At 44.5% G+C, this 25,975-nt stretch overlaps 1 protein-coding gene across 1 annotated transcript in view; it reads left to right on the top strand.

Moving 5' to 3' along the window:
* The first annotated feature begins 3,246 nt into the window (after window positions 1-3,246).
* Window positions 3,247-25,975, top strand: part of LOC144768423 (protein-glutamine gamma-glutamyltransferase E-like) — a 104,009-nt gene continuing 81,280 nt past the window's right edge. The window contains exon 1 of the mRNA XM_078652066.1: window positions 3,247-3,403. Within this exon, the coding sequence (XP_078508192.1) occupies window positions 3,397-3,403 (7 nt within the window). The 5' untranslated portion in view covers window positions 3,247-3,396. The remainder of the gene's footprint in view (window positions 3,404-25,975) is intronic.

Genomic DNA, 25,975 nt, shown 5'->3' with positions numbered 1-25,975 from the left:
GCTCGCCTCCTGGCTATGTATCATATGGAAATGGCTATTTATAGAACAAAGGGTCGTAAAAAAGAGCCCTAGGTAGGAAGCTCTGGGCACCGGTGCAGCACTGGATTCAAGGGGAGCTGGATTGAGACTGTTTCTGGTATCAGTGTTAATAGCTGTACAGTTAAAGTAGATTTTTTTTCACTCTTGGCTTATGACGTTCAATTTTTTTTTGTGCTGGTTTTGAGGATGAAATCCAATCTAATGTATTATAGTGTAAGCTTTCTTATTTCTCATGTTATAATCTGCACTATTTGAGATTGATGTAGTAACAGTTTACCCGCTTTGACCTGTTTTGATTTGTCTCTTTTACAATGTCTTTTTCTTTTTGTTAATTATCTCTGTAATCTGTCCTGCTTGACGGGGGGGGGGGGGGGGGGGGGGAGGGGGGAATGGGAAAAAACTCAAGAATGAAAAAATAAAAAAAATAAAAAAATGGTGCATGCTGGAATTTATAGTCCAAAAAGAACAGGCATTCATCTTTAAGTAAGTCCTGGGTGCATCAAACTACACTGTAATTGTATTTGCCCTGAGTGGGCCCCAGACCTCAGAAAACAAGTATGTCACCTTATTGCCAGTGCTGCCTATCATATATATATATATATATATATATATATATATATATATATACCTCTTTGAGCAACTGAATGAGATCATGGCTATTTACTGCCAAAGCTTCCTATGATTTCATTGCCTCCTCTGCTGGCACCTTGGCCTTGCGTGAGGAATTAGGATAAAATACACACATTGCTTAACTGCTAAAAAAACAATCAGGCAGGCTGTTCACTAATCCTTTCATGGACAGTTCGACTCACTCCTTAACAATTACACGAGTAATACAAGGCATTGTAGAGTTTGTCTTATTGCTGCCTTGTAAATATTGTTCCCTTTAACGCAGTTTTCTGCATTAAAGGGGCTCTCAATGGGTGTTGCTGCGGGCGTTCCCAGCAACATCCATGGCTTTTTGACACTGACCCAGATTTACGAGAAATCGAAAATCTGAGGCAGCGCCAAAACCTTACACCTTCTAAGGGGAGGCCAAGGGAGGTACAACGAGGAGAAATATCTTTATTTCACCTTGTTTGTCCTTTTTCTATGAGTGCTGCATTCTGCAGCACATATAGAAAGAAAAAAAAGGGATGTATGACGTTAGCACGCATACTATTACCACGCATACCTTTACAACGCGGTATTTACAACGAATACCGTTACAACGCATAGCGCTTTGAGGTGCTGGATAGTGGTAAGTATAATTTTATATTCCAACTCCAGTCCCCGTGGACACTAGGGAAGGTGTTGGATATAAAATTAAACTTATTCCCTATCCTAGAACGCCCCCCAGCGCAATGCGTTGTAATAGTATGCGTGGTAATGCCTGCGTTGTAATGGTAGTGCGTTGTAAAAAATGCGTGCTAAACGTTGTATACCAAAAAAAAGCCTCTTGCGATTGTTTTCGTGCTGGAAGGTTTCCATTCCTGCACAAATATAATCATCCCCACAACGCAGGCACCCTTGCACCATGGTGCAATGGTACCTGCGTTGACGCACAGCAGCCCATTGCGCACCGGCGTTGGGGAAAAGGACAGGAATGCGCTGTTTTTGGTGCATACCTGCAATTTCTTTTGCCATAGGGCAGCCCAGCAGGAAGGCCTGTGGTGCTGCTCTACAACAAAACCTCGTAAATGAGGTCCATAAATGTTAACTTATGTTTGTAAAGCTAGCACTTCTATTGGGTTTAGTAGGCAGAAACTTTGTACGGCATCAAGTTTGGGGGGGGGGGCAGTAAATTGCAATTTTAGATTAAAATATGACTCATAGACTGAGTGGAATGGGGACTCCCAGGAAAAAATATAAATTGTGTTTTACATAAGTTATATGACTTTTCTGATTGTATTTGTGAAAAGGGGAGATGTTCTTGTTAAAACAAGTGTTTACTATACACATTTACAGTTAGGAAAAGCAATCAAGCGGTGCTTGTGGATACCGTACACTTAGCTACTTTTTATGAGAGGTGCATAAAAACTTTGCATTGAGATTCCTGCACTAGAAAGTACAGATTTCATTGTGTATGGTAATCCAGAAATATGGGACCACGAAGAGAATTGAGACTTCAGAATTTCCAAGGGAATTTGTGTGTACGAAAAATTACAGCGTTTTTCTCCTGTTTTGGCCCGTTTTATTCTTGCACATTTCAGTATTTTTTTTTTTCAAGTGAAATCTACTTGGGGAAGGGAGACTCTGCAGCAAGGTGTTACAGAAATACTCAGAGTCGTTCCCGATTTGCTGAATTGGGATTGACGTTTAATGAGAATCCCAGAGTACATCATGCATAAATTACCGCACGTGTTGGTTGAAAATTTTAACAAATAAGCCAGTCAGTTGAAGTCTATGTACACGTACTTGCAGGTGTAAATTAACATGTAATTTACATATTTTTTTTTAAGTAGGCCTTGAATGTCTTCACAAAGTGTACTTTAAAAATATTGATAGTTTATTAAGTTGCTATGACTAAAATCTTAAAATGGCAAAAATTGGATAACAGTTGCTTATAACATAAATGTGTGATTGGTCTCTGGAGTATAGCTTTATAGTAATGGGCCATCAAAGAACCTATTTTCGATATAGTGTTTAACCTGTAGGAAAATTGATTTACACAAAGTCCACAACATGTGTATCTTGAACACAGCACACAGACCCCGTGCGTGTTGAAATGTCCCCTAATTGCTATTTGGATGTCATTTTCTGCACACAAAAAAAATTGCGAAGAAAAGGAGCACTGCAAGAAAAATTGCCCCAAATGCTGGCTTTGTACATTATTGTCTAGCGTAATTGGAAATAAATTCCTAATGGATACCAGGCACAAATACTATTTTCCTGGGTGTTTTAATTATGACAAAAATTTCCAAGAAAGGGAGGGACTGTAAATTGGTCGGTAAGCAAAACATATCTTAGGTAATTCAGCAGAAATTCAAAGGCTGTTCCTCATGTGGGGAAAACTAGCTTTGGTGAGGGAACCTTAAATAAAGTATTCTTCTTCCGGCATATAACATGGTAGTCATCGCTGTTTCAGCAAAATCACAAACTCTTCATTGTACATGAATGCCGCCTGGCAGGAGTGGCGAGGCCTCTCCCAAAACTTGTGCAACTGAAATGACATGAAACTGTGTGATACATCATCACACGCTGTGGGCAACACCCGGCTCTTGCTCGTTTGCATGTTAAATGGCATAGGAGGAGAGGCCTCAGATTTGAGTCTATAAATATTAACAGCTTTGCCCCACTTGTGTTCAGACTGCGCGCAATCCTGTCTGCCAGGGAGGAAGAGACTGTGCTAGAGAGTGTCAGAGATAGACAGCAAATATGACAGGTGAGTTAAATGGAAGCTTTCTGAATGCCATCCAAGGGCCTGACTAGGCAAAGGGCGGTTCTTATGAGTCGATGAGCATGACATGGATCCTGCACTCATTAATTTGTGCAGGTGGTTGCAGGTGGTGGGCATTGGTTCGCATTTTAGAGACTCCACATTTGTAAATGCCATGTGACCCTGGGTGGCTGATTGCACACACATAACCACATGTATTAAGTACCTTACTAACACTGCTTAATTTGTGGTGGTGGTGGTTGCAGGTGACGGGCGCAGTCACTCATTTTTGGGGATCTCTTCTGATTTTGTATCACCAAACGTTGACCCGGAGCATGAGAGTGATAGGCAAAAAAGTGCGACAGATATGAAGACTGAGACAGGGGTTGAGAGTGGGGTTGAAGAAGAACTTTTAAAAGTGAGATAAAGAAGAATGAAGCACAGGTGGTGGGAAAAAGAGGCATGGGATGGATTAGAAGATTTGCAGCCTTGGTGCTCAGTACCTATGGCATTTGGCAGAACTGCTGTCAGGCTCCTATAAAAAACTTTGGGGGATATTTGCAAGAAAATGTTGGAGCGCTGTGTTATGCCAAAATTGTTGACGCAGCGCTCCAACATTTGTAAAACGCAGGGATGCGCTGTGTTTACCAAAATATGTTGCACCCCTATGTTTCCCCTAGGGCTAGCTCTAATAAAACTGTGTAGTGCCAGCAAAGGCTCCTTTGCGCCATGTGGCAAGGGTGCCTGCGCTGCAGAGGAACTCGCTTATGTGTGGAAGGGACACCTTCCTGCACATAAATAATCTTGAAAGGAGATTTGCTCTTTCTATGTGTGCTGCAGCACACATAGAAAGAGCAAAAAATGAGGAGACATTAATAATGTCTCCTATCGCAAGAATAAGATCAGGTATTTTCTGGTCTTAGTTTGGAGCGCTGCCCCAGCCTTGCAATGGTTGTTGTGGCAGACCGCCCACTGCAACACTCATTGCATGCCCCTTTCAGGCTAAGGGAGGTGTGAAGAGGCGCCTTATTTACAAGGCAGCGCTAAGACACGTTAAGTTGCTTAATGCCGTTTTGTAAATAAGAAGGGGATATTGCCACCAGAACGTCGCTAAAAGTGACGTTTTGGTGGCGATATCCCCTTGTTAATATGCCCCTTTGTCTCTTGCACTCATTTACTGTTATTATTTTTTTTTTTTAAACAAATTGGAAACTATTTACATGCTACTGTTTGCAGTCTCATTTAGATCAAGGAATACCACAAATGCGTCTGTATGTAGGCAGACTGATTCATCTGTGGGTTTGTTTGCATTTGTTAAGCATATTGTGTAGGAGGTGCTCAGCTCCTTGTTACACTGGTTTAGTTGCCACAGCCTCTGGTTAGTTTGTTGTCTTTGTGACAGAAAGAATGCTGTTTTCTATCTGAATAAATTAGGCACTGTACAAAGAGAGTGGGCAAAACGTAACTCATAGTAAGTAGGTAAGTAGAACCGTCTTTGTAAAAAATTGGTACTTGAAGGGTTAATATACTGATGCTTGAGTGCACATGTTGAGGTCCTTTTCATGGTTTAAATCTTTTTTATTATCATTTCAAACATGACAAAAGGGGGAACAGGAGGCTCCTTCAGGACAGTGCGATACATACAGACTTCTTAAGTCAGCGGTGATGATCTTACTAAGTAATTGCTAGGAGCGGGTCAACAATGAACAACCCACATAGAACACATGGGGAATCGGACAACAAAACCCCCCCTCCACTGAGGTCCTTTTTAATGTTCAAACTTTTCATGTCTCAACAGTTTCCCTCAAAATATTGTGCAGCGTTTTAACATTCCCAGAGTACGTGCGTTAATATTGTAGGTTATTGATTGATTGATTGATTGATTGACAGGCTTTATTTCGATATAAAAATATCATAAAAGCTTGTACAACAAATATAAAACACCACATTTATAAGAATCATTTCATAAATATACAAAGGGAAAAACAGAGGTAAAGATTTGTTAAAAACAGTTTAAGACAAGAATTATTGAAGATCATGTACATTTGTGTTCACTTTGAAGGTTATAGTCATAGTGTTGCTTGTCGCCTCATTGAGGTAAAAAATGTCAATCTACACACATATCACATCCACTACATTACCTGATGCCACATGACAGGGTAAGAATGCATTAACTGATCTCACCTGCACATCAACTTACCTAAAATTATAATGCAATGTAGGGATCGATGGGTGGTTGTAAGTCAATGTTTTCAACCTCGCTATATTGTCATACAACCCTATGGTGGTACAGTAAACACGTTTCTATTCATAGATGTGTGATAAGCATTCCTAGTGATGCTTGGTGATATCTCTCAATCTTAGGGGCTCCCAGAAAACAGGCAGTTTTATTATGGTAAATCACAAAATCTATTCCTTATTGGTACTGTTCTTTTTGAAGTGTTGTAAACGTGCTGAAGGAGGTTTCCTGGTACTTAGATTCAAAACTGGATCATACACATTGTGAAAATGAATTATTGTATATTGTATTTTAAGATTTTGGCGTAAACGAGAACATTTTCCCACCACCTATCAGTCAATGCCCTTTGGTGTGATTGACATATATTCCCATGTGCAGTAAGCTGTTTAAAAATCTGACAGACATGTAACAAGATGATTACATGGGTGGATGCTAGATGTCAAAGTAATTGAACAACAGCAAATAATCTTTAAGATTTGTTATTGAATCCTGCACTGCTGAAAGCCCCAGCTGGGAGCAGAGACTCCCTCAGTTCTGCAAAAGGAATATGCCAAGTTGTGAAGCCTTTTTGTTGCACCATTACAATTATTAATATTAAAACACTTTATTGTATAGTTAATAAAAACCATTACAAAAATATGCAATACCTGAATATTTAAAAAACTGTAAATGAACATTGGACCACAAATATGCAAGTAATATGTCATAAAATTTGTGAAAATTAATCTTTAAAAAATGCATTATTATTATTTCCAGTACTAGAACTACTATCACAAATACTGTGATTACAATCTTGAAGTTAGCAACTGGATCTGCATGTGGTTTTTCACATTAAAATCATAACTTACAAACCAATTTTAAGTTGTTTTGAGAAAAAAAGATCCTCAACATCCATCCAGGTTGAAAGTCACAAAAAAAACAAGTTTTAAAGTTAACTTATGAGAAAACGGCTCATCTATTTCCAATGCAAGCTGTCATTCACGAGGAAATGCTGCCAGGAAAACTCAGTTGGCCCAAAAACATATGAGAAGCAAAACACTCAGTGAACCATGAGTTGGCCAATAATCAGGATTTACACAAGACTTGGGTTGCATCAACAATGCTTTACACACCCATATTTGGGAAAAGCTTTTACCAAGAGGTCTAAGTGCACCAAGGAGTAGTGCCAATAGGGGCTTCTGTTGCCAGTAGCACAGCACTGATGCCATGGATCCTAATAAAAGTAAAATGAGCTGGTTGCCACCATCTGGGTAGTAAAAGGCAACTGTAATTTTAATGCTCTGGTTTCCTAGCCCATCTAAGTCTTGAAGCACTGCACGTGCTGTTGTAACTACAGCTACACCCTCCCTATTACTCGATAAGTCTTGACTTGGCAGCTAATACTGATGCCTGTTTAATGAGCATCAGGCCTTGGGCTTTTAAGACATACCTTTCCAGTGCATAGTTATATATTGCTTCACAGTGAATAATCATTGCCAGCTAATTCGGAAATAGTTTTTCAAATTTGAATGGCCCCATGTGAACCGAAGCTTTTGGTTCTGCAACAGCAGCTTGTGTTTTTCAGGGATGCTTTAGTAACTTGCTTAATAAGCAGTTTTCATAAATGATCTGATTACTTACTAGTGATCTTAAGTTACATTGGGGGAGATTTACTAAGATGTTACTCCATTTTTGTCTCACAAAAATGACGCATATTGGTGCAAAATCTTTTCCCCCGGTTTTCTTTCCAGTGCTAAATTTGTTGAGCGCTGGAAACAACGGAAAAGTAATGCAAAGCTGCCCATAGCGCTGCCATGCATTACTAAGCGCCAATGTGGCGGACCATGAGTGAAGCATGGGCATTCCCATGCAACCCCCATTGTTGCTCACGCTAAACCCACTTTACTAAACAAAGTTAACAGGGTGTTGCATGAGAAAACTGTGCCCTTTTAAAAAAAAGCGCAAGGAAGGAGATATGCTTTCATTTCTTCTTCCTTTTCTGTCTTTGCATGTGTGCTGCACTGCACAGCACACATACAAAGTGAGAAAAAGCCTTTCAAGTTAATCTAAGCATAGTATTTTGGCTGGAAGGGTTCCACTCCATTACAAACCCTTTTGTGGTCTCACGGAGACACCCTTGCACAATTAGGCAAAGGTGTCTGCGTGGCGCACAGCAGCTGATTTTAGCACCGGCGCAAGGGAGAGGGAAGGAGATTGCCTTATTTTAGTAAAATGGGCGCACCCCCCTCTCCGGATGTATGTCACTACAACGCACACTTTTACAATGCATACCTTTACAACGCATTTTTTACAACGCAACATCCATTACAACGCATACCATTACAACGCATAATACCTTTACAACGCATACCATTACAACGCATAACATTACATTCCATGTTTAGGTAAGTATTGGATAGTATAGGGGTAAAATTTACTATTCTAACTCCAGGGGGTGCAACAGTAGGGTAAGTGTTGGATAGTGTAGGGGTAAAAATTACTATTCTAACTCCAGGGGGTGCAACAGTAGGGTAGGTGTTGGATAGTGTAGGGGTAAAAATTACTATTCTAACTCCAGGCGGTGCAACAGTAGGGTAAGTGTTGGATGGTAATGTTATGCGTTGTAATGGTATGCGTTGTAATGACTGCGTTGTAAAGACATGCGTTGTAGTGGTGTGCGTTGTAGTGTCATGCGTTGTAATGGTTGCGTTGTAATGGCTTACATTGTAATGGATGTTGTGTTGTAAAAGTTTTGTTGTAATGGTAGTGCGTGGTAAAAGTTGGGTTGTAAAGGTTGTTTCCCCCCTCTCCTTTTCATGCAGTGCAGCATGCTGCTGTGCGCTACGTGAAAAATGGTAAATCTCCCCCTCTGAGTCCTAGTCTTCCTCATCAAAGCCCTTACTCTACCAAGCAGGTCTTGCAAGAGCCAGGCACATTTCTGTTATCCTCTGAATTACAAAAACTTTCTCTCTTGGAACCTGTGCAAATGCATGCCTATTATTTTTATTTTTATGCAACCTTTTCCTTTAAAAAAAAAAACGACATTAGCACATTGATCTGGTCCTCCCTGTGTTTATATTTATTGAGGTGCTCAGAAGTAGGAATGTGAGGAAGAAGACCAAGATTTATAGAAAGGAGTATCCGGGTCATTATAACTGCCACTGTTTTTTCCTTGTCAGAGGTTCCATAGGGCAAATAAAGGCAGCAGCTTTATGGCTCCACCCAGTGGAGGTGCACAATTATAGAAATAAGCCTACAAATGCGCATTAAATGCCAGGAGGGCGGTATGCAGGTATTTTTTATTTTATTTGAATGGAGCACTGACAAGACTTGCACCAGTCCTGGTGTATCAATGCAACAAAAAACACCAGGAGCTTATTCTATCACCCACTGATAATACCAAATAAATGTGTTAGAAGAGGCCGTGGTGGCCGGGCGACAAACTCACCCAAGGAAAGGGTCTTAGATTCCACTTAAGATGCTGCAATTCTCCTACTTCTTTGGGGGAACCTGAAATCCCATGGCTCCTATGCTTTTATGATTGCTTCCAGAAACGTCTGGCTAAGAGTTAGATCAGCGCTAAGGGGGAGACGGGGACGCGCCGCGCTCCCGTACTCATAATGGAACCGCTCCGTCACGGCCCACGGGTGAGCTGTGCTTGTGACGGAACGGTTCCGTCATGGCCCCGCCCGCTCTATAGAACGTCAGCGCAGGCGCGGAATTCGCACCGTGCAAGCGCGGCGAGCGGGCTGAGACGGAACCGTTCCGTCACCAGCACAGCCCACCCGAGGCTTGTGATGGAACGGTTCCGTCACGAGCATGCAAAGGGTTAAAGGGATGCCTCGTTTTGGCATTTATGAATTTCAACAAGCACAGGAACCGAGACTGCTGCAGATAAATCATTAGATAGTGAGACACATCCAGGGTGTGTCACGCCACACCCTGCTTCGAGGCACGACAGTAAAAGAAGGCAGGGGTGCTAATGTCTTCCTCTAAATGACAGCACAGTGTGTCAACTGTAATGAATACTTGATCAGGATGAATCATTATTTCCTCCTGCAGAACCTTCAGCTGTAGCTGCCTGGCTAGTGTAATGCCTACCAGATTATCTGCCTTGGCTGACAACTAAGCCAAAGGACCTCCTTGACAGCCTTAGACCCTAATCCAGAGACCCAACTGGGGCAAAAGGGGCTTTAACAGTTGGGCTGTGATTCCTAAACTGCCCAATAACTCAGCTGCCAATGCTTAAAGGTTTGACAATTGAGTCTGGAGGTTCTAAAACTGCCTGCAGTGCTGTTCACCGCAACATTAACAAACTAGTGGTTTGCAAAATTGTGGCATTTTTCGTTTGCAAACTTTTCATAATTCTTGTGAATTCTATGATTAGTTCTGAGGTTTGCTAGTTTTCCTGCATGTGGGTTTTAACAATAAAATCAGGATTTTTGGGGCTTATGACGAGTTGTTTTGACTAAATTAATTTGAAGTATCAATCCAGGTTGAAAGTTGAGAGGAAAACTAGTTTTAAAGTTAACTCACAAGTATAAATATACATCTAACTCTCAACGAGAACTATCATTTGTGAAGCAATATTGCCAGTTTGAGGGGAAAAATTTAAACCAAGGCATAATGTAGAAAAAGCAGAAAACAGGTAGTTCTGTGCTTGCAAAATGAAACCTCCACACACCCGTGCTAAAAGTACATTAAGAAAACCCTATTGAAGAACAGAAACTTCAATATCCAACATGGATCATAAAATGATCAATGGAGCCATTTTTCTCGGTACCACTCTACTTTGGTGGGTGGAGGACCCTCGGTATGGCAGTAGTAAACTATACCGCCATACGGACAGAGATACACCTGCCCACCAAACTCTAAATCAGCCCCTTACCATCTAGAACTCCTTCACCCTAATGGTGTCTATGCAGTAATACAAAGATCCAATGGGACTTCAATATCATTCATTTTATTCACCGACCACTTATTTTTTGCTTCCTAGTTCCACCTTTTAAACCCTCCCTCATCAGCTTTGCCTGTCCTCATTGCTAATCTACTTCTGCCCGTTCTCTTCACATAATCCTTTATCTTCTTGAAGGCTCTGATTTAGAGCTCTCCATTCGCTGACCCACTGCTTACTATCCCTCTACCTGCACCTTCCTCCTAACCCCTGCCTTGAATTCCATGGACCTACCCTCCTGCCCTTAAATCTTTCACTATCCTTGCCATATCACCTAAACTCTTGGGGGCAGATTTACAAGAACTGGCGTATCTCTGAATATTAGCAGAGATGTGTCAGTGAATTTGCGTCACGTAAAAAAATCCTTGCCCCACCATGGATGCGTCACATTTACAATGCGGCGCACCGTGGCACAAGGATAGAAAGATGCGTGTCGCATAGTTTGGCGTAAAGGCAGCGAATTGTGTCGCAAGCACGAAGCAACTCCAGCAATGGTCAGGAATGCCTATTCCTATTATGCTGTGTCACTCTTTGTGTCTGCTTCAAGCAGACACAAGGTTTTGACGCAGTGGCATTGTAGAAGTGAGTGACGTAGTGCAATTTTGTAGATTTCACAGCAGCACTTTTACGAGGCTTTCACACATCGGAACGCCCACCCTGCATACAATATGCCTGACGCAGGTATAAGGTAGCGCAGAGCTTTACAACGTGACTCATCTCCCTAGATGCATCACGTTGTAAATATGTCGCAATGTCCCGCATTGTTTAAGCCGCCGCTACATCACAAAAGTGACGCGGCAGTGGCGTAAAGTTGTCGCAAGGGGCTTGTAAATATGCCCCATGGTTCCTTTTATCCCATACCTCGAGTTCTTCCTCATTAATAATTTCAGAAACCCTTTTTGTATAGTTCTTCTTTCCCTAGGCTCCTAAACCTTCTTCTTCTTTCCCTTCCTCCGCTCTTATGTCCCTGTGGCATTCAGCCTGCTGTGTTCCACTTTTATTCACAGTTTTCTGCTCTATTTATATCTTGTGAGACTGATTTAGAGCTGTTGTCATTATCTTCCATTAGTGCCTTTGCCCTCCTTGGTTAATTATCCTTTCAATGTATAGGTTGACCTCACCCTCCTTGTTCTGTTGTACAGCACACTGTCCCTCCTCGGTTGAGGTGAACTTTGCAAAAACTAAAAAGAAAAAAATATTAATAACCAATTCTCACTTGGTGTATTCTAGAATGAAACCCTGTAACAATAGAACAGATCCTGATTTACCACATTACAACAACTTATTACATTCCAAAGTGTGAGATCAGATCTCAAAGCCCTGTTGAACTGTTACACCCAACAAGTAGCCCTATAGAAAGTGTTCTGTGTCATCATTAGTGTATATCATTTTGTAGAGGTGACCACTGATGCGTTCTACAAGCCCCAAAGCACATGTAGACACCTAAGTCTCGTGGGAGACAGAGGGAGAGAAACAAGATGTATCGTTTTCGGACTCATGAACAGGAGAATGTCTACATGAGTCCTCATTTTTTCATTTTAATCCTACTCAGTATTGTACAGGACGGGGAAATTATCATCTTCATAATATTATACAGTTGCTTATGGTCCTTGCGTTTGGAGGTTTGCATGCAGTCCAGTTATTATTTTAGCAAAGTTTTAATGAATAATATCACTTCAGTTATCATCAGATGTATTACACTATGTTCATGAAACATTGACATCTTTGGAATTAAGTGCATTTATTTATATAAAACTCTATCACGTAATTAAACTTAGCAGATGGTTCCATGAACTCACGTTTGTCATTAAGGAAATTAGTATACACGTTTTCCTTTGAATACTCATTATGTGTCGTCACAGGGGTGTTTTGCCGTGCCATATATTATTGGCCGCAAAGTATTCCCTCAAAATCCTTCATTTCCTTACTTGATATATCTCTGTTGATTTTTCTAATGACCTTCAGTGGTAATGTTCTTGGGCCTAGTTTGACCTGTATAACAACTGCATAAAAAATCAACTGGGAAACACAGGATCACTTCCTTCACTCCTTCATCTTCCTGCTCTAATATATTCCCATATTGAGTTGTAGTATTTCTTGCCACCTATCATTCGCCTTTCAGGAAGGCCTTCGATGACACCTGACAATGACGTTAGTGGATTGGGCCGTGTTTCCCCATATTGTTGTTTATGGCCCAGTAGAATCTGGTTGTATAAAACAACCACCCATGCCTAAACAATGAGGTCTGTACGACAACAGTGTCTTTACCACGAATGCCTCTACCACGCATGCCTTTACAACAAATGTTGTTGTAAAGGCTTGATTGGTAAAGGGATATGCATGGTAAAGTGCCCTAAAACTTGATACCCCAGTCCTTCAATCCACCCTGCCCCAGCCCTAAAAACGACCCCAAACCTAAATCCCGCCCTCTGCCCAAAGAAAGACCCCACCAACAACCCCCTGTCCTGAGCCTTAAAACTGCCCCAGCCCTGAAATCCGCCACTCTTCCCCCCACCCTGAGCCTTAAATCCAGCCCCCAGCCCTAAAAACAACCCCGTCTCACCGCCCTTAGCCCTAAAACCCGGCCCCTGCCCAAAAAATGACCCCAACCCCAGCACCCCCACCCTGAGCCCAAAAACTGCCGCCAGCCCTGAAAACTGCCCCTCCACCCCCGCCCTGAGTCCTAAAATCGGCCTCCAACCCTAAATGCTTGCTGTTCCTCTCCCTGCCCATCCGCACATGTAGACCGCTGATTGCGTTAACCAGGCATATGCCTGCTCCCAATCATTCATATTGGATGAACGCTCAGCCGCTGATTCAGAAAAGGGTGGATTTGCACCAAGGTGGCATTAAATGTGCCATCAGTGGATTACTGTGCATTCACACGACTTTCGCTATTTATATTGATGTTCATGGAAAGGTGCGCCTATTAGCATCCCACAAAGGTTTTGGAAAACATAGAACGCTATGTCCCAAGTTATTTCTTATTTGAAGCTAAATGTACTGCAATATCAAGGTATCCTGTAGCGGTAACAGGTGATATTATTGCAATTTATTTGCGAAACTAAGAGGCATATTTACAAGGAGTTAACGCCACCAGAAGGTCGCTTTTTTCCCGACGTTCTGGTGGTGATAACTCCTTTGCCTTATTTACAATGCAGCGTTAAGGAACATTAAGCCACTTAACTTGGCTTAACGCCACCTTGTAAATAAAACGCAGCACTTAGCGTGAAAGGGGGGTACAACGGGTGTTGCAGTGAGCATTCCACCCATTGCTTTTTGGCACTGCCCATATTTACAAGGTATGGGGCAATGCCAGCAATACCCATGGGGAATACCTGGTCATAAGCAGGGGATACAGGGAGAAATGTTTTATTTCACCTCATATTTTTCTCTTTCCACATTCTGCTGCACACATAGTTACAAATGCAAAAACAACAATTGATGGACAGAATGTAGAACAATGTCATACATTCAACCCAGTACAGAGATCTGGGCCTAAATCCATGGTTTTTTTGCAGTCCACACCACCCCATAACATTGTTCTGCATTCTGTCCATCAACTGTTGTTTTTGCATTTGTCACCCCGAGTGGGATGGGTATGCTCAGACGTGAGTCCCATGCTCTCCACACCACTGGAGTCAAGCTATTTTGTCTGAAGACGGCTGATAGCCAGAAACCGGTCCTATGATGCTTGATTCCAGTCCAGTAAAGACATGGCTTGGCAGTTCAGGCTGGACTGTTCCCATGAGGCACAGGGTCAAGGCTGATTTGCATATGGCCATGTCTGAACTAGGGTGGTGTGGAGTGCAAAAAAACGATTGATTTAGGCCCAGATCTCTGTACTGGGGTGAATGTATGACATTGTTCTGCATTCTGTCCATCAACTGTTGTGTTTGCATTTGTCACCCTGAGTGGGATGGGTATGCTCAGACGTGATTCCCATGCTCTCCACACCACTGAAGTCAAGCTATCCAGGCTGAAGACGGCTGATAGCCAGAAACTGGTCCTAGCATGCTTTATTCCAGTCCAGTAAAGACATGGCTTGGCAGTTCGGGCTGGACTGTTCCCATGAGGCACAGGGTCAAGGCTGATTTGCATATAGCCATGTCTGAACTGGGGTGGTATGTAGTGCAAAAAACCGATGGATTTAGGCCCAGATCTCTGTACTGGGGTGAATGTATGACATTGTTCTGCATTCTGTCCATCAACTGTTGTGTTTGCATTTGTCACCCCAAGTGGGATGGGTATGCTCAGATGTGAGTCCTATGCTCTCCACACCACTGAAGTCAAGCTATCCAGGCTGAAGACGGCTGATAGCCAGAAACTGGTCCTAGCATGCCTTATTCCAGTCCAGTAAAGACATGGCTTGGCAGTTCGGGCTGGACTGTTCCCATGAGGCACAGGGTCAAGGCTGATTTGCATATAGCCATGTCTGAACTGGGGTGGTATGGAGTGCAAAAAAACGATGGATTTAGGCCCAGATCTCTGTACTGGGGTGAATGTATGACATTATTCTGCATTCTGTCCATCAACTGTTGTTTTTGCATTTGCACACATAGTTACAGCAAATCACCTGTAAAGATTGTTTACGTGCAGGAAGGTGTACCTTCCTGCATTTAAACAATTGCCCCTGCAGCAGAGACATCCCAGCAAAATGGCACTAGGTGCCTGAGCTGGCGCAAGGCAGCTTTTTTAGGGCCAGTGCTAGGGGAAAGACAGGGTGCCCTGCATTCTTGTAAATCTGACACATCCCTGTGTTGTGCAACTGTTGGAGTGTGGTGCTACCAATTTTGGCATAACACTGCGCTCTGCCAGTTTCTTGTGAATATGCATGCGGGACTCTGCAGTTGTAACATGTTTAAAGACGGTTAAGTAAGCATAGGTGTATAAACAGAGAATGCTGCAAGTCCGACAAAGGCCTGCCTTGTGAGATGTCTTGAAGAAATGCTCTCTGGATATTTTTCCTGGAACCAGTGTTTAACTGTAAGACTGTAAGATTGCCAGGGGCCTAGCTGTAAATAAGGAAGTATTTTGTGAAGAAGAGTGAGCACAGGTGGAGCAGTGGAGATCGCCAATCCACCAACGCTAAAAGAGAAACGAGGACCACAGAAATGCACAACGACCACACTATTGTGCCAAAATCGGGACTATTACAGTATCATGAAGGTACCTAAATGTAGGTGACTATAGATTTACTATTCTTAACTCCACATCTGTATTCCATACTCTGCATATTTTCAAGGTACATAGATATGATGTTAAGAAGAGGAAATCTGTACTTACATATATTTACTTTTAGTCACAATTTGTTGTAGTGTTCAATTTTCTGATAGTTGATATTTTGGCAGGACGATATTTTTCACTATGACATTGTCTTAAAACCGAATATTAAATTTTCGCCTCGACCATCCATTATTTGCCCTCTGGCATACCATTGGGTAGAGCGGTGCTCCAATCTTTCGATGTAGTAATTATGAACGATTGCTCAACTTTACCTGTAAAGATGGAAACAAGATCCAGTTCACCTTCCAGCATTGGCACACTGCCTGTAGTCCACACCCAAGGTGCATGAAACGTCTGCTTGTAAAATAGTTGCCTATGTTGCAACCAGCACAGCTTGTTTACTCATCAAATGCTCCCACACAGGTTTTTCTTCTTATAAGAGTTCAAAAATGCTTAACTAACAACCTGGCCGAAGACATTTCTTTATTTACTCCTTATACTTGATGGAAATAGTGTTCATTGTTTAGCCTGGTATAAAATCCATTTGCTGCATTATTATTAAATAAGTAGCAAAAATGTTGAAAAGATAGGCATGTAGGGGCACATGCATCAACGAAAATTGCATTCGCAAATGGTGCGAATCGCAAAATTCGGCCGTTTGCGAATGCAATTCCATTTTTTGGGATGCATTAACATTTTTGTAATTTTCGCAATTTAAGAAATCGCAAAATTGCGATTTCTTAAATTGTGATTGCATTTAAGGAATCTCAAATTGAGATTCCTTAAATGCAATGCATCAAACTTTAAAAAATTGCGAATTCGCAAATAAGGGGAGCAAATTACCATGAAGTTGACCTTCATGGTAATTTGCAAAAACTTTCAAAAATGCACTAAAGTGCATTTTTCAAAGTTCCATTTTACACACAGACATGCCCTTGGGGCATGTGAGTGTGCAAAATGTACTTCTGAGCAGATTTCAGGGGTGCAACAGGGTGTCCTTTGGACACCCCTGCACCCTTGAAATTGCATTCTTAATTTGCGAATTTCTAATGGTGAATTGCAAATTAAGAAATCTTTCCATTCATTCCTATGGGCCTCTAGGCCCATAGGAATGGATGGGGAGGTATTCCTTAATTGCGATTCTCAATTAGAGAATCGCAATTAAGGAATTTTAAGAAATCGCTATTTTTATAGCGATTTCTTGATGCATTGCAGTTTGCAGTTCCTTAATTGCGATTCCTTATTTTTCGCAATTAAGGAATCGCAAAATGCAATATTGATGCATGTGCCCCGTAGTTTTAGCTTTTTCTTGGACAAGTGCAATGTTTCTGTGAAATGGGCTTGTCGCACTTGACTGCCCATTCATTCTGCGTTAGATGTAGAAATGCATATGTGATAGGAAATAAATATATGCAGTATATGTTATAGGGTAAAGTCTGAGCAGTCTGAAGATATATATATTGTATTTTGGAGTTTTATGTAGCGCGAACCTGACCCGAAGGAATTATGGGGCATATTATCAAGCACAGGCGATAAAATTATCGCCACTTTATTGGCAGGAAACTGCAGATAAAGCGGCGATAATGGCCTTGATAATATGTCCTTGTGAATTCCCATAGCAGCCCAGGCTCTGGTGTTAACCTGGGCTGCTATGGGAATTCACAAGGGCATATTATCAAGCCCATTATCGCCGCTTTAGCGGTAGTTTCCTGCCGATAAAGCGGCAATAAGTTTATCGCCTGATCTTGATAATATGCCCCTAAGAGTGCTTTACCTGATCACCAGTTGTATTACAGGAGACATTCATTTTTTATTAGGGGGGGATTAAGTGACTTGCCCAGAATCACAGGCTGTTGAGCATCCCTTCCGAGACTCGAAGTCGGTTTCCCAGATTCGAGGTCGACCGCCCTAGCCGTTAGACCACATCCCATCCAGAATATATCTGATGACTGATGAATAACTAACGGTTTACTGTTTATTGAATGCACAATATTTTAGAAAGAATTCTGGACGACTAATAGAAAAATTGCTCCATTCGCCTTCCCTTTTTTAAATTCCCTGTCTTCCCTTTTTTACCTCGGTTTTTATGTTAACCTTAGATTAGGAAGAATTTGCAAACCGTTGACTAATCCAACCAATTATCTTTCTCCTTTTTGGAACACAAAGTAAGTCTGTGCTATTATGCATCTCGCACCTATAGAATTTCTGAAGCTACACTACTATTCCCTTTAATATGGTTTGCTTTATGTGGCCTTCTTATTATATATTTGGAACAAAATCTTTTGTTGAATGTCTACCTGTGTATTGACATTCTCTTTTAATCTATTTCCTATTGAAGGGGATTTAGAAAGACCAACTTACATCCAGATAGCCTCATGGCCATTTTGCCCTGGGAGCCATTCAAATATTGGGGCAGATTTACAAGCCCCTTGCGCTGCCAATACATCACTTTTTGTGATGCACTGGCAGCGCATTTCTTTGCCCCCTATTTACAAGGACAGGAAAAGCCACCCTGCGTGGCATTTTCCTGTCCTTGTAAATATGGCCCCTTTACATGTAGCACTTTGCGTGAAAGGGGCGTTCCCATGCAACACCAATGGAACCAGACACATTTCCAGATTTACGAGAATTCGAAACCTGGAAATGCGTCAGTTTGCTACGCCACCCTAGGGGTGACGTAGCCAGGCACAATGAGGAGAAATGTTTTAATTTCTCCTTGTTTTTCCTCTTTCAATCAGTGGTAGAAGTGGGCGGGGACGGAAGGGCACGGCGTGCCCCTACTTCTAAAAATTATTCCAGTCCGTTCCCCTACTTCTTACTTTCAAAAAAGCATCCCGGGACGGCAAGAATAGTCCTACTTAATAAAAAACGATAACTTTTTTCTTTCAGCTTCCAGGGGCTGCTCGCACTTCTCTGTTGAACTCCAGAGGCTGCAGCAGCCCCTCCCTGAGTTCTCACAGACTGAGGGCATGCCCATTGTCATTCCGATTGAGGCTGATTACCCACTTTCGAATGACAATGCACCCGCCCTCTGCCTTTAGCATGTCATGTGCCAGTGAGATTGGAGTTACTGATTACAGAGGAGCTTTCCATTAAAGAGCGCTTCGACGCCTCGTAAGCACTATATAAATGCATTTACAATACAATGATTGTGTCATGTTACGTGAGAAGGCCTGAAAAAAATGCCTTTTCGATGTATAGGGTTACTCAAGGAGACATGTTTTTTCACTGCACTGCCATTTTTTGCACTTTTCCTCAGGAAGGCAACCTCAAAAGAGACTGAGAAAAACTATTTGTCTCAATTCCCTCTATGCTGACTTTGTTTGTCTGAGACTGCAATGGCTGCAGATCTGATTGAAATCGTTAAGCAGCGCAGATCAGTATAGCTTTGTATCTCCTCGTAAAGGGCCTGTGTGCTGGGGAATCTCTTGTCGTGACGCTATAGTGGCTCTGACAATATGATCCCCCTTGACACTCATACAACCAACTTTTCATGACCTTCCATCACTCACAGCACAATTGGGGCAGGGGTTTAAGTGGGATGAAAAAACTGGATGGCTCTCAAAGGGACGTGGCCGATATAATTAAGGATGTGGCTTAAAACATTTATGCTAAAAATATGTGCCCAGCGTAATGTGCTGCCCGACTTGTATTTTGCTGCTTCTGTTATTGCCTCCACATATATAATATAACAAGTAACATTACACCTACAAAAAGCCAGGACAATTGGCTTTGTCAAAGGTTGTTGGTTGGAAAATATAAATATACTACATTCATACAACTATGGCTTTGCTGTATATAATATTGAAAATGCTTTAGTTTCCGATTGAGGCTGATTACCCCCTTTCGAATGACAATGCGCCCGCCCTCTGGCTTTAGCATGTCATGTGCCAGTGAGATTGGAGTTAGTGATTACAGAGGAGCTTTCCCCAAACAGAGTACTGTGGAGAATTTGCCACCTTGTGTAATTTGTCAATGTTGTACACAGAGTGAACTGGGCAGGAGCAGTGACGTGACAGAAGAGGCGACAGGAAAGGAGAGGTAATAGGGCAGGAGAGGTGACTGGGCAGGAGAAGTAACGGGCAGGAGAAGTGATAGGGCACGAGAAGCGACAGGCAGGAGAAGTGCCCGGCAGGGGAAGTGACTGGCAGGAGAAGTAACGGATAGGAGAAGTGGCGGGGCAGGAGAGGTGACGTGTCAGGGGCAATGATGGGACAGGAGAGGTGACAGGAAAGGAGAGGTGACGGGGCAGGAGAAGTGATGGGGCAGGAGAAGTGAAGGGGCAGGAGAAGTGAAGGGGCAGGAGCGGTGATTAGGAATGGGCAGAAGCGGTAACCGCCAGGAGCAGTGAACGGATAGGGGCAGTGAACGGATAAGAGCAGTGAACGGGGCAGGAGAAGTGATGGGACAAGAGAAGTGATGGGGTTGGAGCGGTGAGCGGGCAAGAGTGCTGACCAAACAGGAGCAGTGAGTGTGCAGGGGCAGTGAACGGGCAGGAGCAGTGACGGGGCAGGAAAAGTGACGGGGCACAAGAGGCAACAGGAAAGGAGAGGTGACTGGGCAGGAGAGGTAACTGGGCAGGAGAGGTAAGCGGGCAGGAGAAGTGACGGGGCAGGAGAAGTGACGGGGCAGGAAAGGTGACGGGGCAGGAGAGGTGACGGGGCAGGAGAGGGAACAGGGCAGGATCAGTGAACGGGGCAGGAGCAGTGAACGGGGCAGGAGTAGTGAACGGGGCAGGAGTTGTGAATGGGGCAGAAGTGGCGGGGCAGGAGCAGTGAACAGGGCAGGAGCAGTGAGTGGGGCAGGAGCAGTGAACGGGGCAGAAGTGATGGGGCAGGAGAAGTGACAGGGCAGGAGAAGTGACAGGATATGAGAAGTGACGGGACAGGAAGAGGCGACAGGGCAGGAGAGGCACAAGGGCAGGAGAGGCGCCAGGGAAGGAGAGGCGCCAGGGAAGTAGAGGCGACAGGGAAGGAGAGGCGACAGGGAGGGAGAGGTGACAGGGAGGGAGAGGCGACAGGGAGGGAGAGGCACCAGGGAAGGAGAGGTGACGGGGCAGGAGAAGTGATGGGCAGGAGAAGTGACGGGCAGGAGAGGTGACGGGCATGAGAGGTGACGGGGCAGGAGAGGTGACGGGGCAGGAGAGGTGACAAGGCAGAAGCAGTGATTAGGCATGAGCAGGAGCAGTGACCGGGCAGGAGCGGTGAACGAACAGGAGCGGTGAACTGACAGGAGCGGTGAATGGACAGGGGCGGTGAATGGGGCAGGAGCATTGAACAGGGTAGGAGCATTGAACGGGGCAGGAGCATTGAACAGGGCAGGAGCCGTGAACAGGGCAGGAGCAGTGAACAGGGCAGGAGCAGTGAACAGGGCAGGAGCAGTGAACAGGGCAGGAACAGTTGACGGGCCAGGAGAAGTGACGGGGCAGGAGAAGTGACGGGGCAGGAGAAGGGAGGGGGCAGGGGAATTGACGAATAGGAGTGTTGATCGAGCATGAGCAGGAGTACTGACTGGACAGGAGCAGTGAAAGGGCAGGAGAAGGCGTTTCCCTGGGCAACTGGAAGGGTAGGGGGTCAGTTTAGTTTGGGGGAGACCATTTTTGTACAAGTGCAGGAGTTTTAATAACACTGCAAAGTTCTTTGTATGTTCAGCAGGTTTCGGTCAACAATACAAGTGCCAAGATCAGTTTGGTGATCAATGTACCTGCTGGAGAGAGATGGGAGCATGTTTTGTCTAGTGGCTGTTTTACTCATCTAAGGTAGCGCTGAAGGGAATATGCCTGCTGCAAAGAACATGTACCATCCATATCAAGGAGCAATATTTTATGTGCATAGTTCAGTGGGTACTGCTTTGTGTTCACTTCCCGAATGAAAGGACACTTGAATACATATGGCATGGACTGTTCACATTGGGCACAGGGTCAAGACTGATTTGCATATGGCTGGGTCCAAACTGGAATGGCATGGTGAGGCAAAAAACGATGGATTTAAGCACAGATCTCTGTACTGGGGTGAATGTATGACATTGTTCTGCATTCTGTCCATCAAATGTTGTTTTTGCATTTGTTACCTCGAGTGGGTTGGGTATGCTCAGACGTGAGTCCCGTGCTCCCCATGCCACTGGAATCAAGCTATCCTGGCTGATGAGGGCTGAAAGCCCGAAACCGGTCCTAGGAGGCTTGTTTCCAGTTCAGGGAGAACCTGGCCTGGCAGTTCGGGCTGGACTGTTCCCATTGGGTGCAGGATCAAGACTGATTAACATATGGCTGGGTCCAAACTGGAATGGCATGGTGAGCAAAGAAACAATGGATTTAGGCCCAGATCTCTGTACTGGGGTGAATGTATGATATTGTTCTGCATTCTGTCCACCCGTTGTTCTTTTTGCTATATTATGGTTGAGCAGCTAGCTGACTGACATGAATATGAAGGAGCCTTTGTGGGTTTCCATGAGTCTAGATTCTCCTGTAGAGTCCCTTTCTCTTCTGAGCCCTGCTTAACACATGTGTACATGAGGATCCCTGTATTCATGACCTCAATGTTTGAGACAAAAAATAATCATGGATTTTTGAACAATAAGAGTAAAAGCATTAACACCTTAACCGCGGCAGCAATTCCGCCACGGTGCGGTCATTCTGATGAGTGGGCAGGGCCGCGTCGGCCAACGGACGTGCGGAGCACTACAAAGGTACTGCTCGCAACGGCCGTTGGCCGACGGCAGTAATGAAAGGGTTAAGGTAACATGTTGTTCCTGCTTATATTTCACACGCTTTACATAAACCTGTATTTCTTATAAGTGTTTGCTTTTTCCTGAATTAAACCTCAAATAAACATGTGTATCCATTGTTTTAATTAAATAATGTTATAAGCTGTAACTGGTCAGTGAAATGCTAAACGTACTAAAAATTGGTATGTTTTGCTATTTCTAGCCACACCCCTGACTCTGCCCACTGATTCAATCTTCGGTTATTCCTGCCCCCTGATTCTCTATGAAGAGAGAAGTAGCCACGAGTCTGCTGATTGCCTGTACCCCCCCGCCCATATTTAGTGTTTCTTAACTCTGTGATGTGACGTCACTGGCTGCAGCACTCTCACTCAGACCGGCCAAGCTCCCGGCTCCGAAATAAGTATTTGTCGGCACCCATCAAATTATTCTGCCCCACAGCGCGTGCAGCCCGGCCGTTCAGCAGGTGCGATCAGTGGTGTTGGAAGGCAGCCGAGCCCCATGATTTCCGCGCTGAACCACAGAGCTGAACCATTGAGCAGCTGGCCTCCACCTCCAATTTAATAAAAAAAATTAACTCCCGGCGTGCAGTGCCCGCCCTAGCTAGGTTAAACATCAGCAATAACAACCTGCAAGTAACGCCGTGCAAACTTCTCAATGTGCCCAGCAACATGAACAATTGAATCCACCAGTGCAGTGCCACTTACTCAACGTGCCCAGCAGTGTATACCTCTGAGAGGCCTTCAATGCAGTGTAAGTTACTCATCCTGCCAAGCAGTGAATATCTGAGTTCACCAGTGCAGTGCAAATTAGTCAACATGCCCAGATCCGCGAACGCCTGTGAGTCCACCAGTGCAGTACCATCTACTCGAAGTGCACAGCAGGTGTATACCACTAGGTCCACCAGTACAGTGCACGCTACACAATGTGCTCAGATGTGTGAACAACTACATGTCCACCAGTGCAGTGTGAGCTACTCAATGTGCCCAGAAGTGCGAACATCTGAGCGTCGAGCAGTGCAATGCAAGCTTCTCAATATGCCCAGATGTGTGAACATGCCAGTGCAGAGTTCAAGCTACTCGGCGTGCCCAGATGTGTGAAGACCTGCGAGTCCACTAGTGCAGTGTAACCTACTCAACATGCCCAGTTGTGGAACATCTGTAAGTCCACCAGTGCAGTGGAAGCTACTTAACACGCCCAAATGTGTGAACGTTCCAGTGCAGTTCAACCTACTCACCCTGCCCAGAAGCGCAAACACCTGCGAGTCCACTAGTGCAGTGTAACCTACTCAACGTGGACAGTTGGGGAACATCTGTGAGTCCACCAGTGCTGTGAAAGCTACTCATTGTACCCAGATGTGTGAACAGCTGAGATCACCCCTGTAGTGCACGTTACTCAATGTGCCCAGATGTGTGAACACCTGCAAGTCCTGCAGTGCAGTGTAAGCTGCTCAACGTACACCGCAGTGCGAACATCTTGAGTTCACCGCTTCCGTGCAACCTATTGAGTTTGCTCAGCAGTGTGAACATCTGTGAGGCCACCTGTTTAAGTTCTTCACTGGAGTAGGTGTCATACCATGTCACCCACTCCAGCTACTTTCACTGCCCACATCCACACAGCAAACCTTGTCTGATGGGTGAGTACAGATTCCACGCCTGTTCGGTCCTCACCCCACCACACACACACACCCTTGAGAGAGGCCCCTGAAAATCTCATTGGAAACTCACTCAGTGTCTGGCACCCGAAGGCACTGCCTGAAAGGGCCACCTGGCCACGTGTGCTGCGCTGTTACCTGCTACCCAACCTCCCCTCACCCGCTGCTGCCACCAACCACATCATAGCTGTCGAACGGTGCCCGACTTGGTGAGGGATGAGTCCCAGCAGGACAGGAACTTTATTTATGTAAAAGAATTAAAAATATATATTTTTTAAAACCTTTGAGTTGTTATTTTTGAACTACAAATGTATGCGATCGACTCGCCATAGTTTGGTGGAGAAACCAGCACTAAGCAATTTCTTTTGTCAAGAGTACTCCTATGAGCAGAAGTACTTTCTTTCCATTAACAAAGAACAGTTGCATGAAGGCCTTGATTTGGTTTGTTGACACGTTGCACAAAGATCCACTGAGTTGTACAATACTTGAGGAAAAATGCTGGAAAGCTTCCAGAAAGGTCTGACAAAGCACGCGTGAAAATGTCAGGGCTACCTGAAGAACTATGCATCCTGTGCCCCTTTCAGCCCCGCCTCCTCCCCAGCAGTCCTATGTATGCATGGGCCAGTGGCCCCAGCCTCTAAAGGGTCCCCTGGCCCACGCTGATGGCTGCATGTTTGATGAATCCAAGGCACTCAAACTGTTTTCAAGTACACCGCTGCCCAAAGGTCCCAGTCGCCCAACGTGATTAACCCCTTCGCTGCTCGGCACACTGGAGCTGTGCTTATGATGAGCTGAGCTCATCATGAACAATGGGATTTATCAATCAATCAGCACAGGAGGGGGAAAAGTCATAGCAGCCAAGGTGTTAAGTGTGAACTTCAGGGCATCCGTCATTGGGGATGGGCTGCAAATAAACGATAATGGGGCCAGAGCTCTCAAAGGACCCTCACTTACAATGAGCGCCTGCAGTGCAGTGGCACCATGGCCCACGGGTGCGGGGGAGCCACTACCCCAGTTATAGATGTTTTTTTGGTAGAAAACCACTAGATAGACCCATTTCATGGCTTGCAGCCTTGGTTTGCCCCTGCGGATATGACCCTATTCATACTCAACAGATAACTCCCAGTTTCCTGCTACAAGTTTCCAAAACATTGCCTGAGCACTGTTTTTGTAGGGAAGCCTCCAGCAGAGCAGTGGTCAGACTGTCGGAGGAAGCGCCGAGAGCCGGTAAGTGTAGTGCTGCGTGAGGCATAGCTCCGGGTCCAGGCACACCACGCTGTGCAGCAAGCACGGATGTGCCAGTATTTCCTCACCGTGTCCTGCCTGGGGGTGTGGAGTCCTTCCTGCTCCACTCGGGCAGGGTGCCAGCACCTCTCGGTGCCACGGGCACCCCTCCACCCGCTGGGAGGGGGTATCCACTGCGCCTGCTGCCAGAGGGAGCTGTGATAAGGGGGCTCCCCTGGGGGGCAATCCCTCAGGGCAGGACCCTGCCGCCTCCATCCATGAGCTCATCCGCATTCCACCCCACCTCTTCCCGAAGCTAGCTCCGGGAAGAGATGAGACCTTCCCAGAGCTCGTCGTCATCTGTGTGCGCTTCAATAAAATTTAAATATGACCCATGGAAGAGGAAAGGGATAGCGAGGTTCTGGGGCAAAAAGAAAGAACACAGTAAGAGGTGGAGAAAGCAACCAGGGCCGGACGTGGAACCAAAACCAGCCCTGCAAAAATACAACCGAGCTCTCAGCATGCGAGTTGGACCTCCTCCATGTCCCAAGAAACCCGAGAAGGCGAGGCTAAGGGGCAGGG

Source organism: Lissotriton helveticus, chromosome 7, assembly GCF_964261635.1.
Source record: "Lissotriton helveticus chromosome 7, aLisHel1.1, whole genome shotgun sequence".
Lineage (NCBI taxonomy): Eukaryota > Metazoa > Chordata > Amphibia > Caudata > Salamandridae > Lissotriton > Lissotriton helveticus.
The sequence above is the reverse complement of the archived record's forward strand: the minus strand, read 5'-3'. Positions and strand labels throughout refer to the sequence as shown.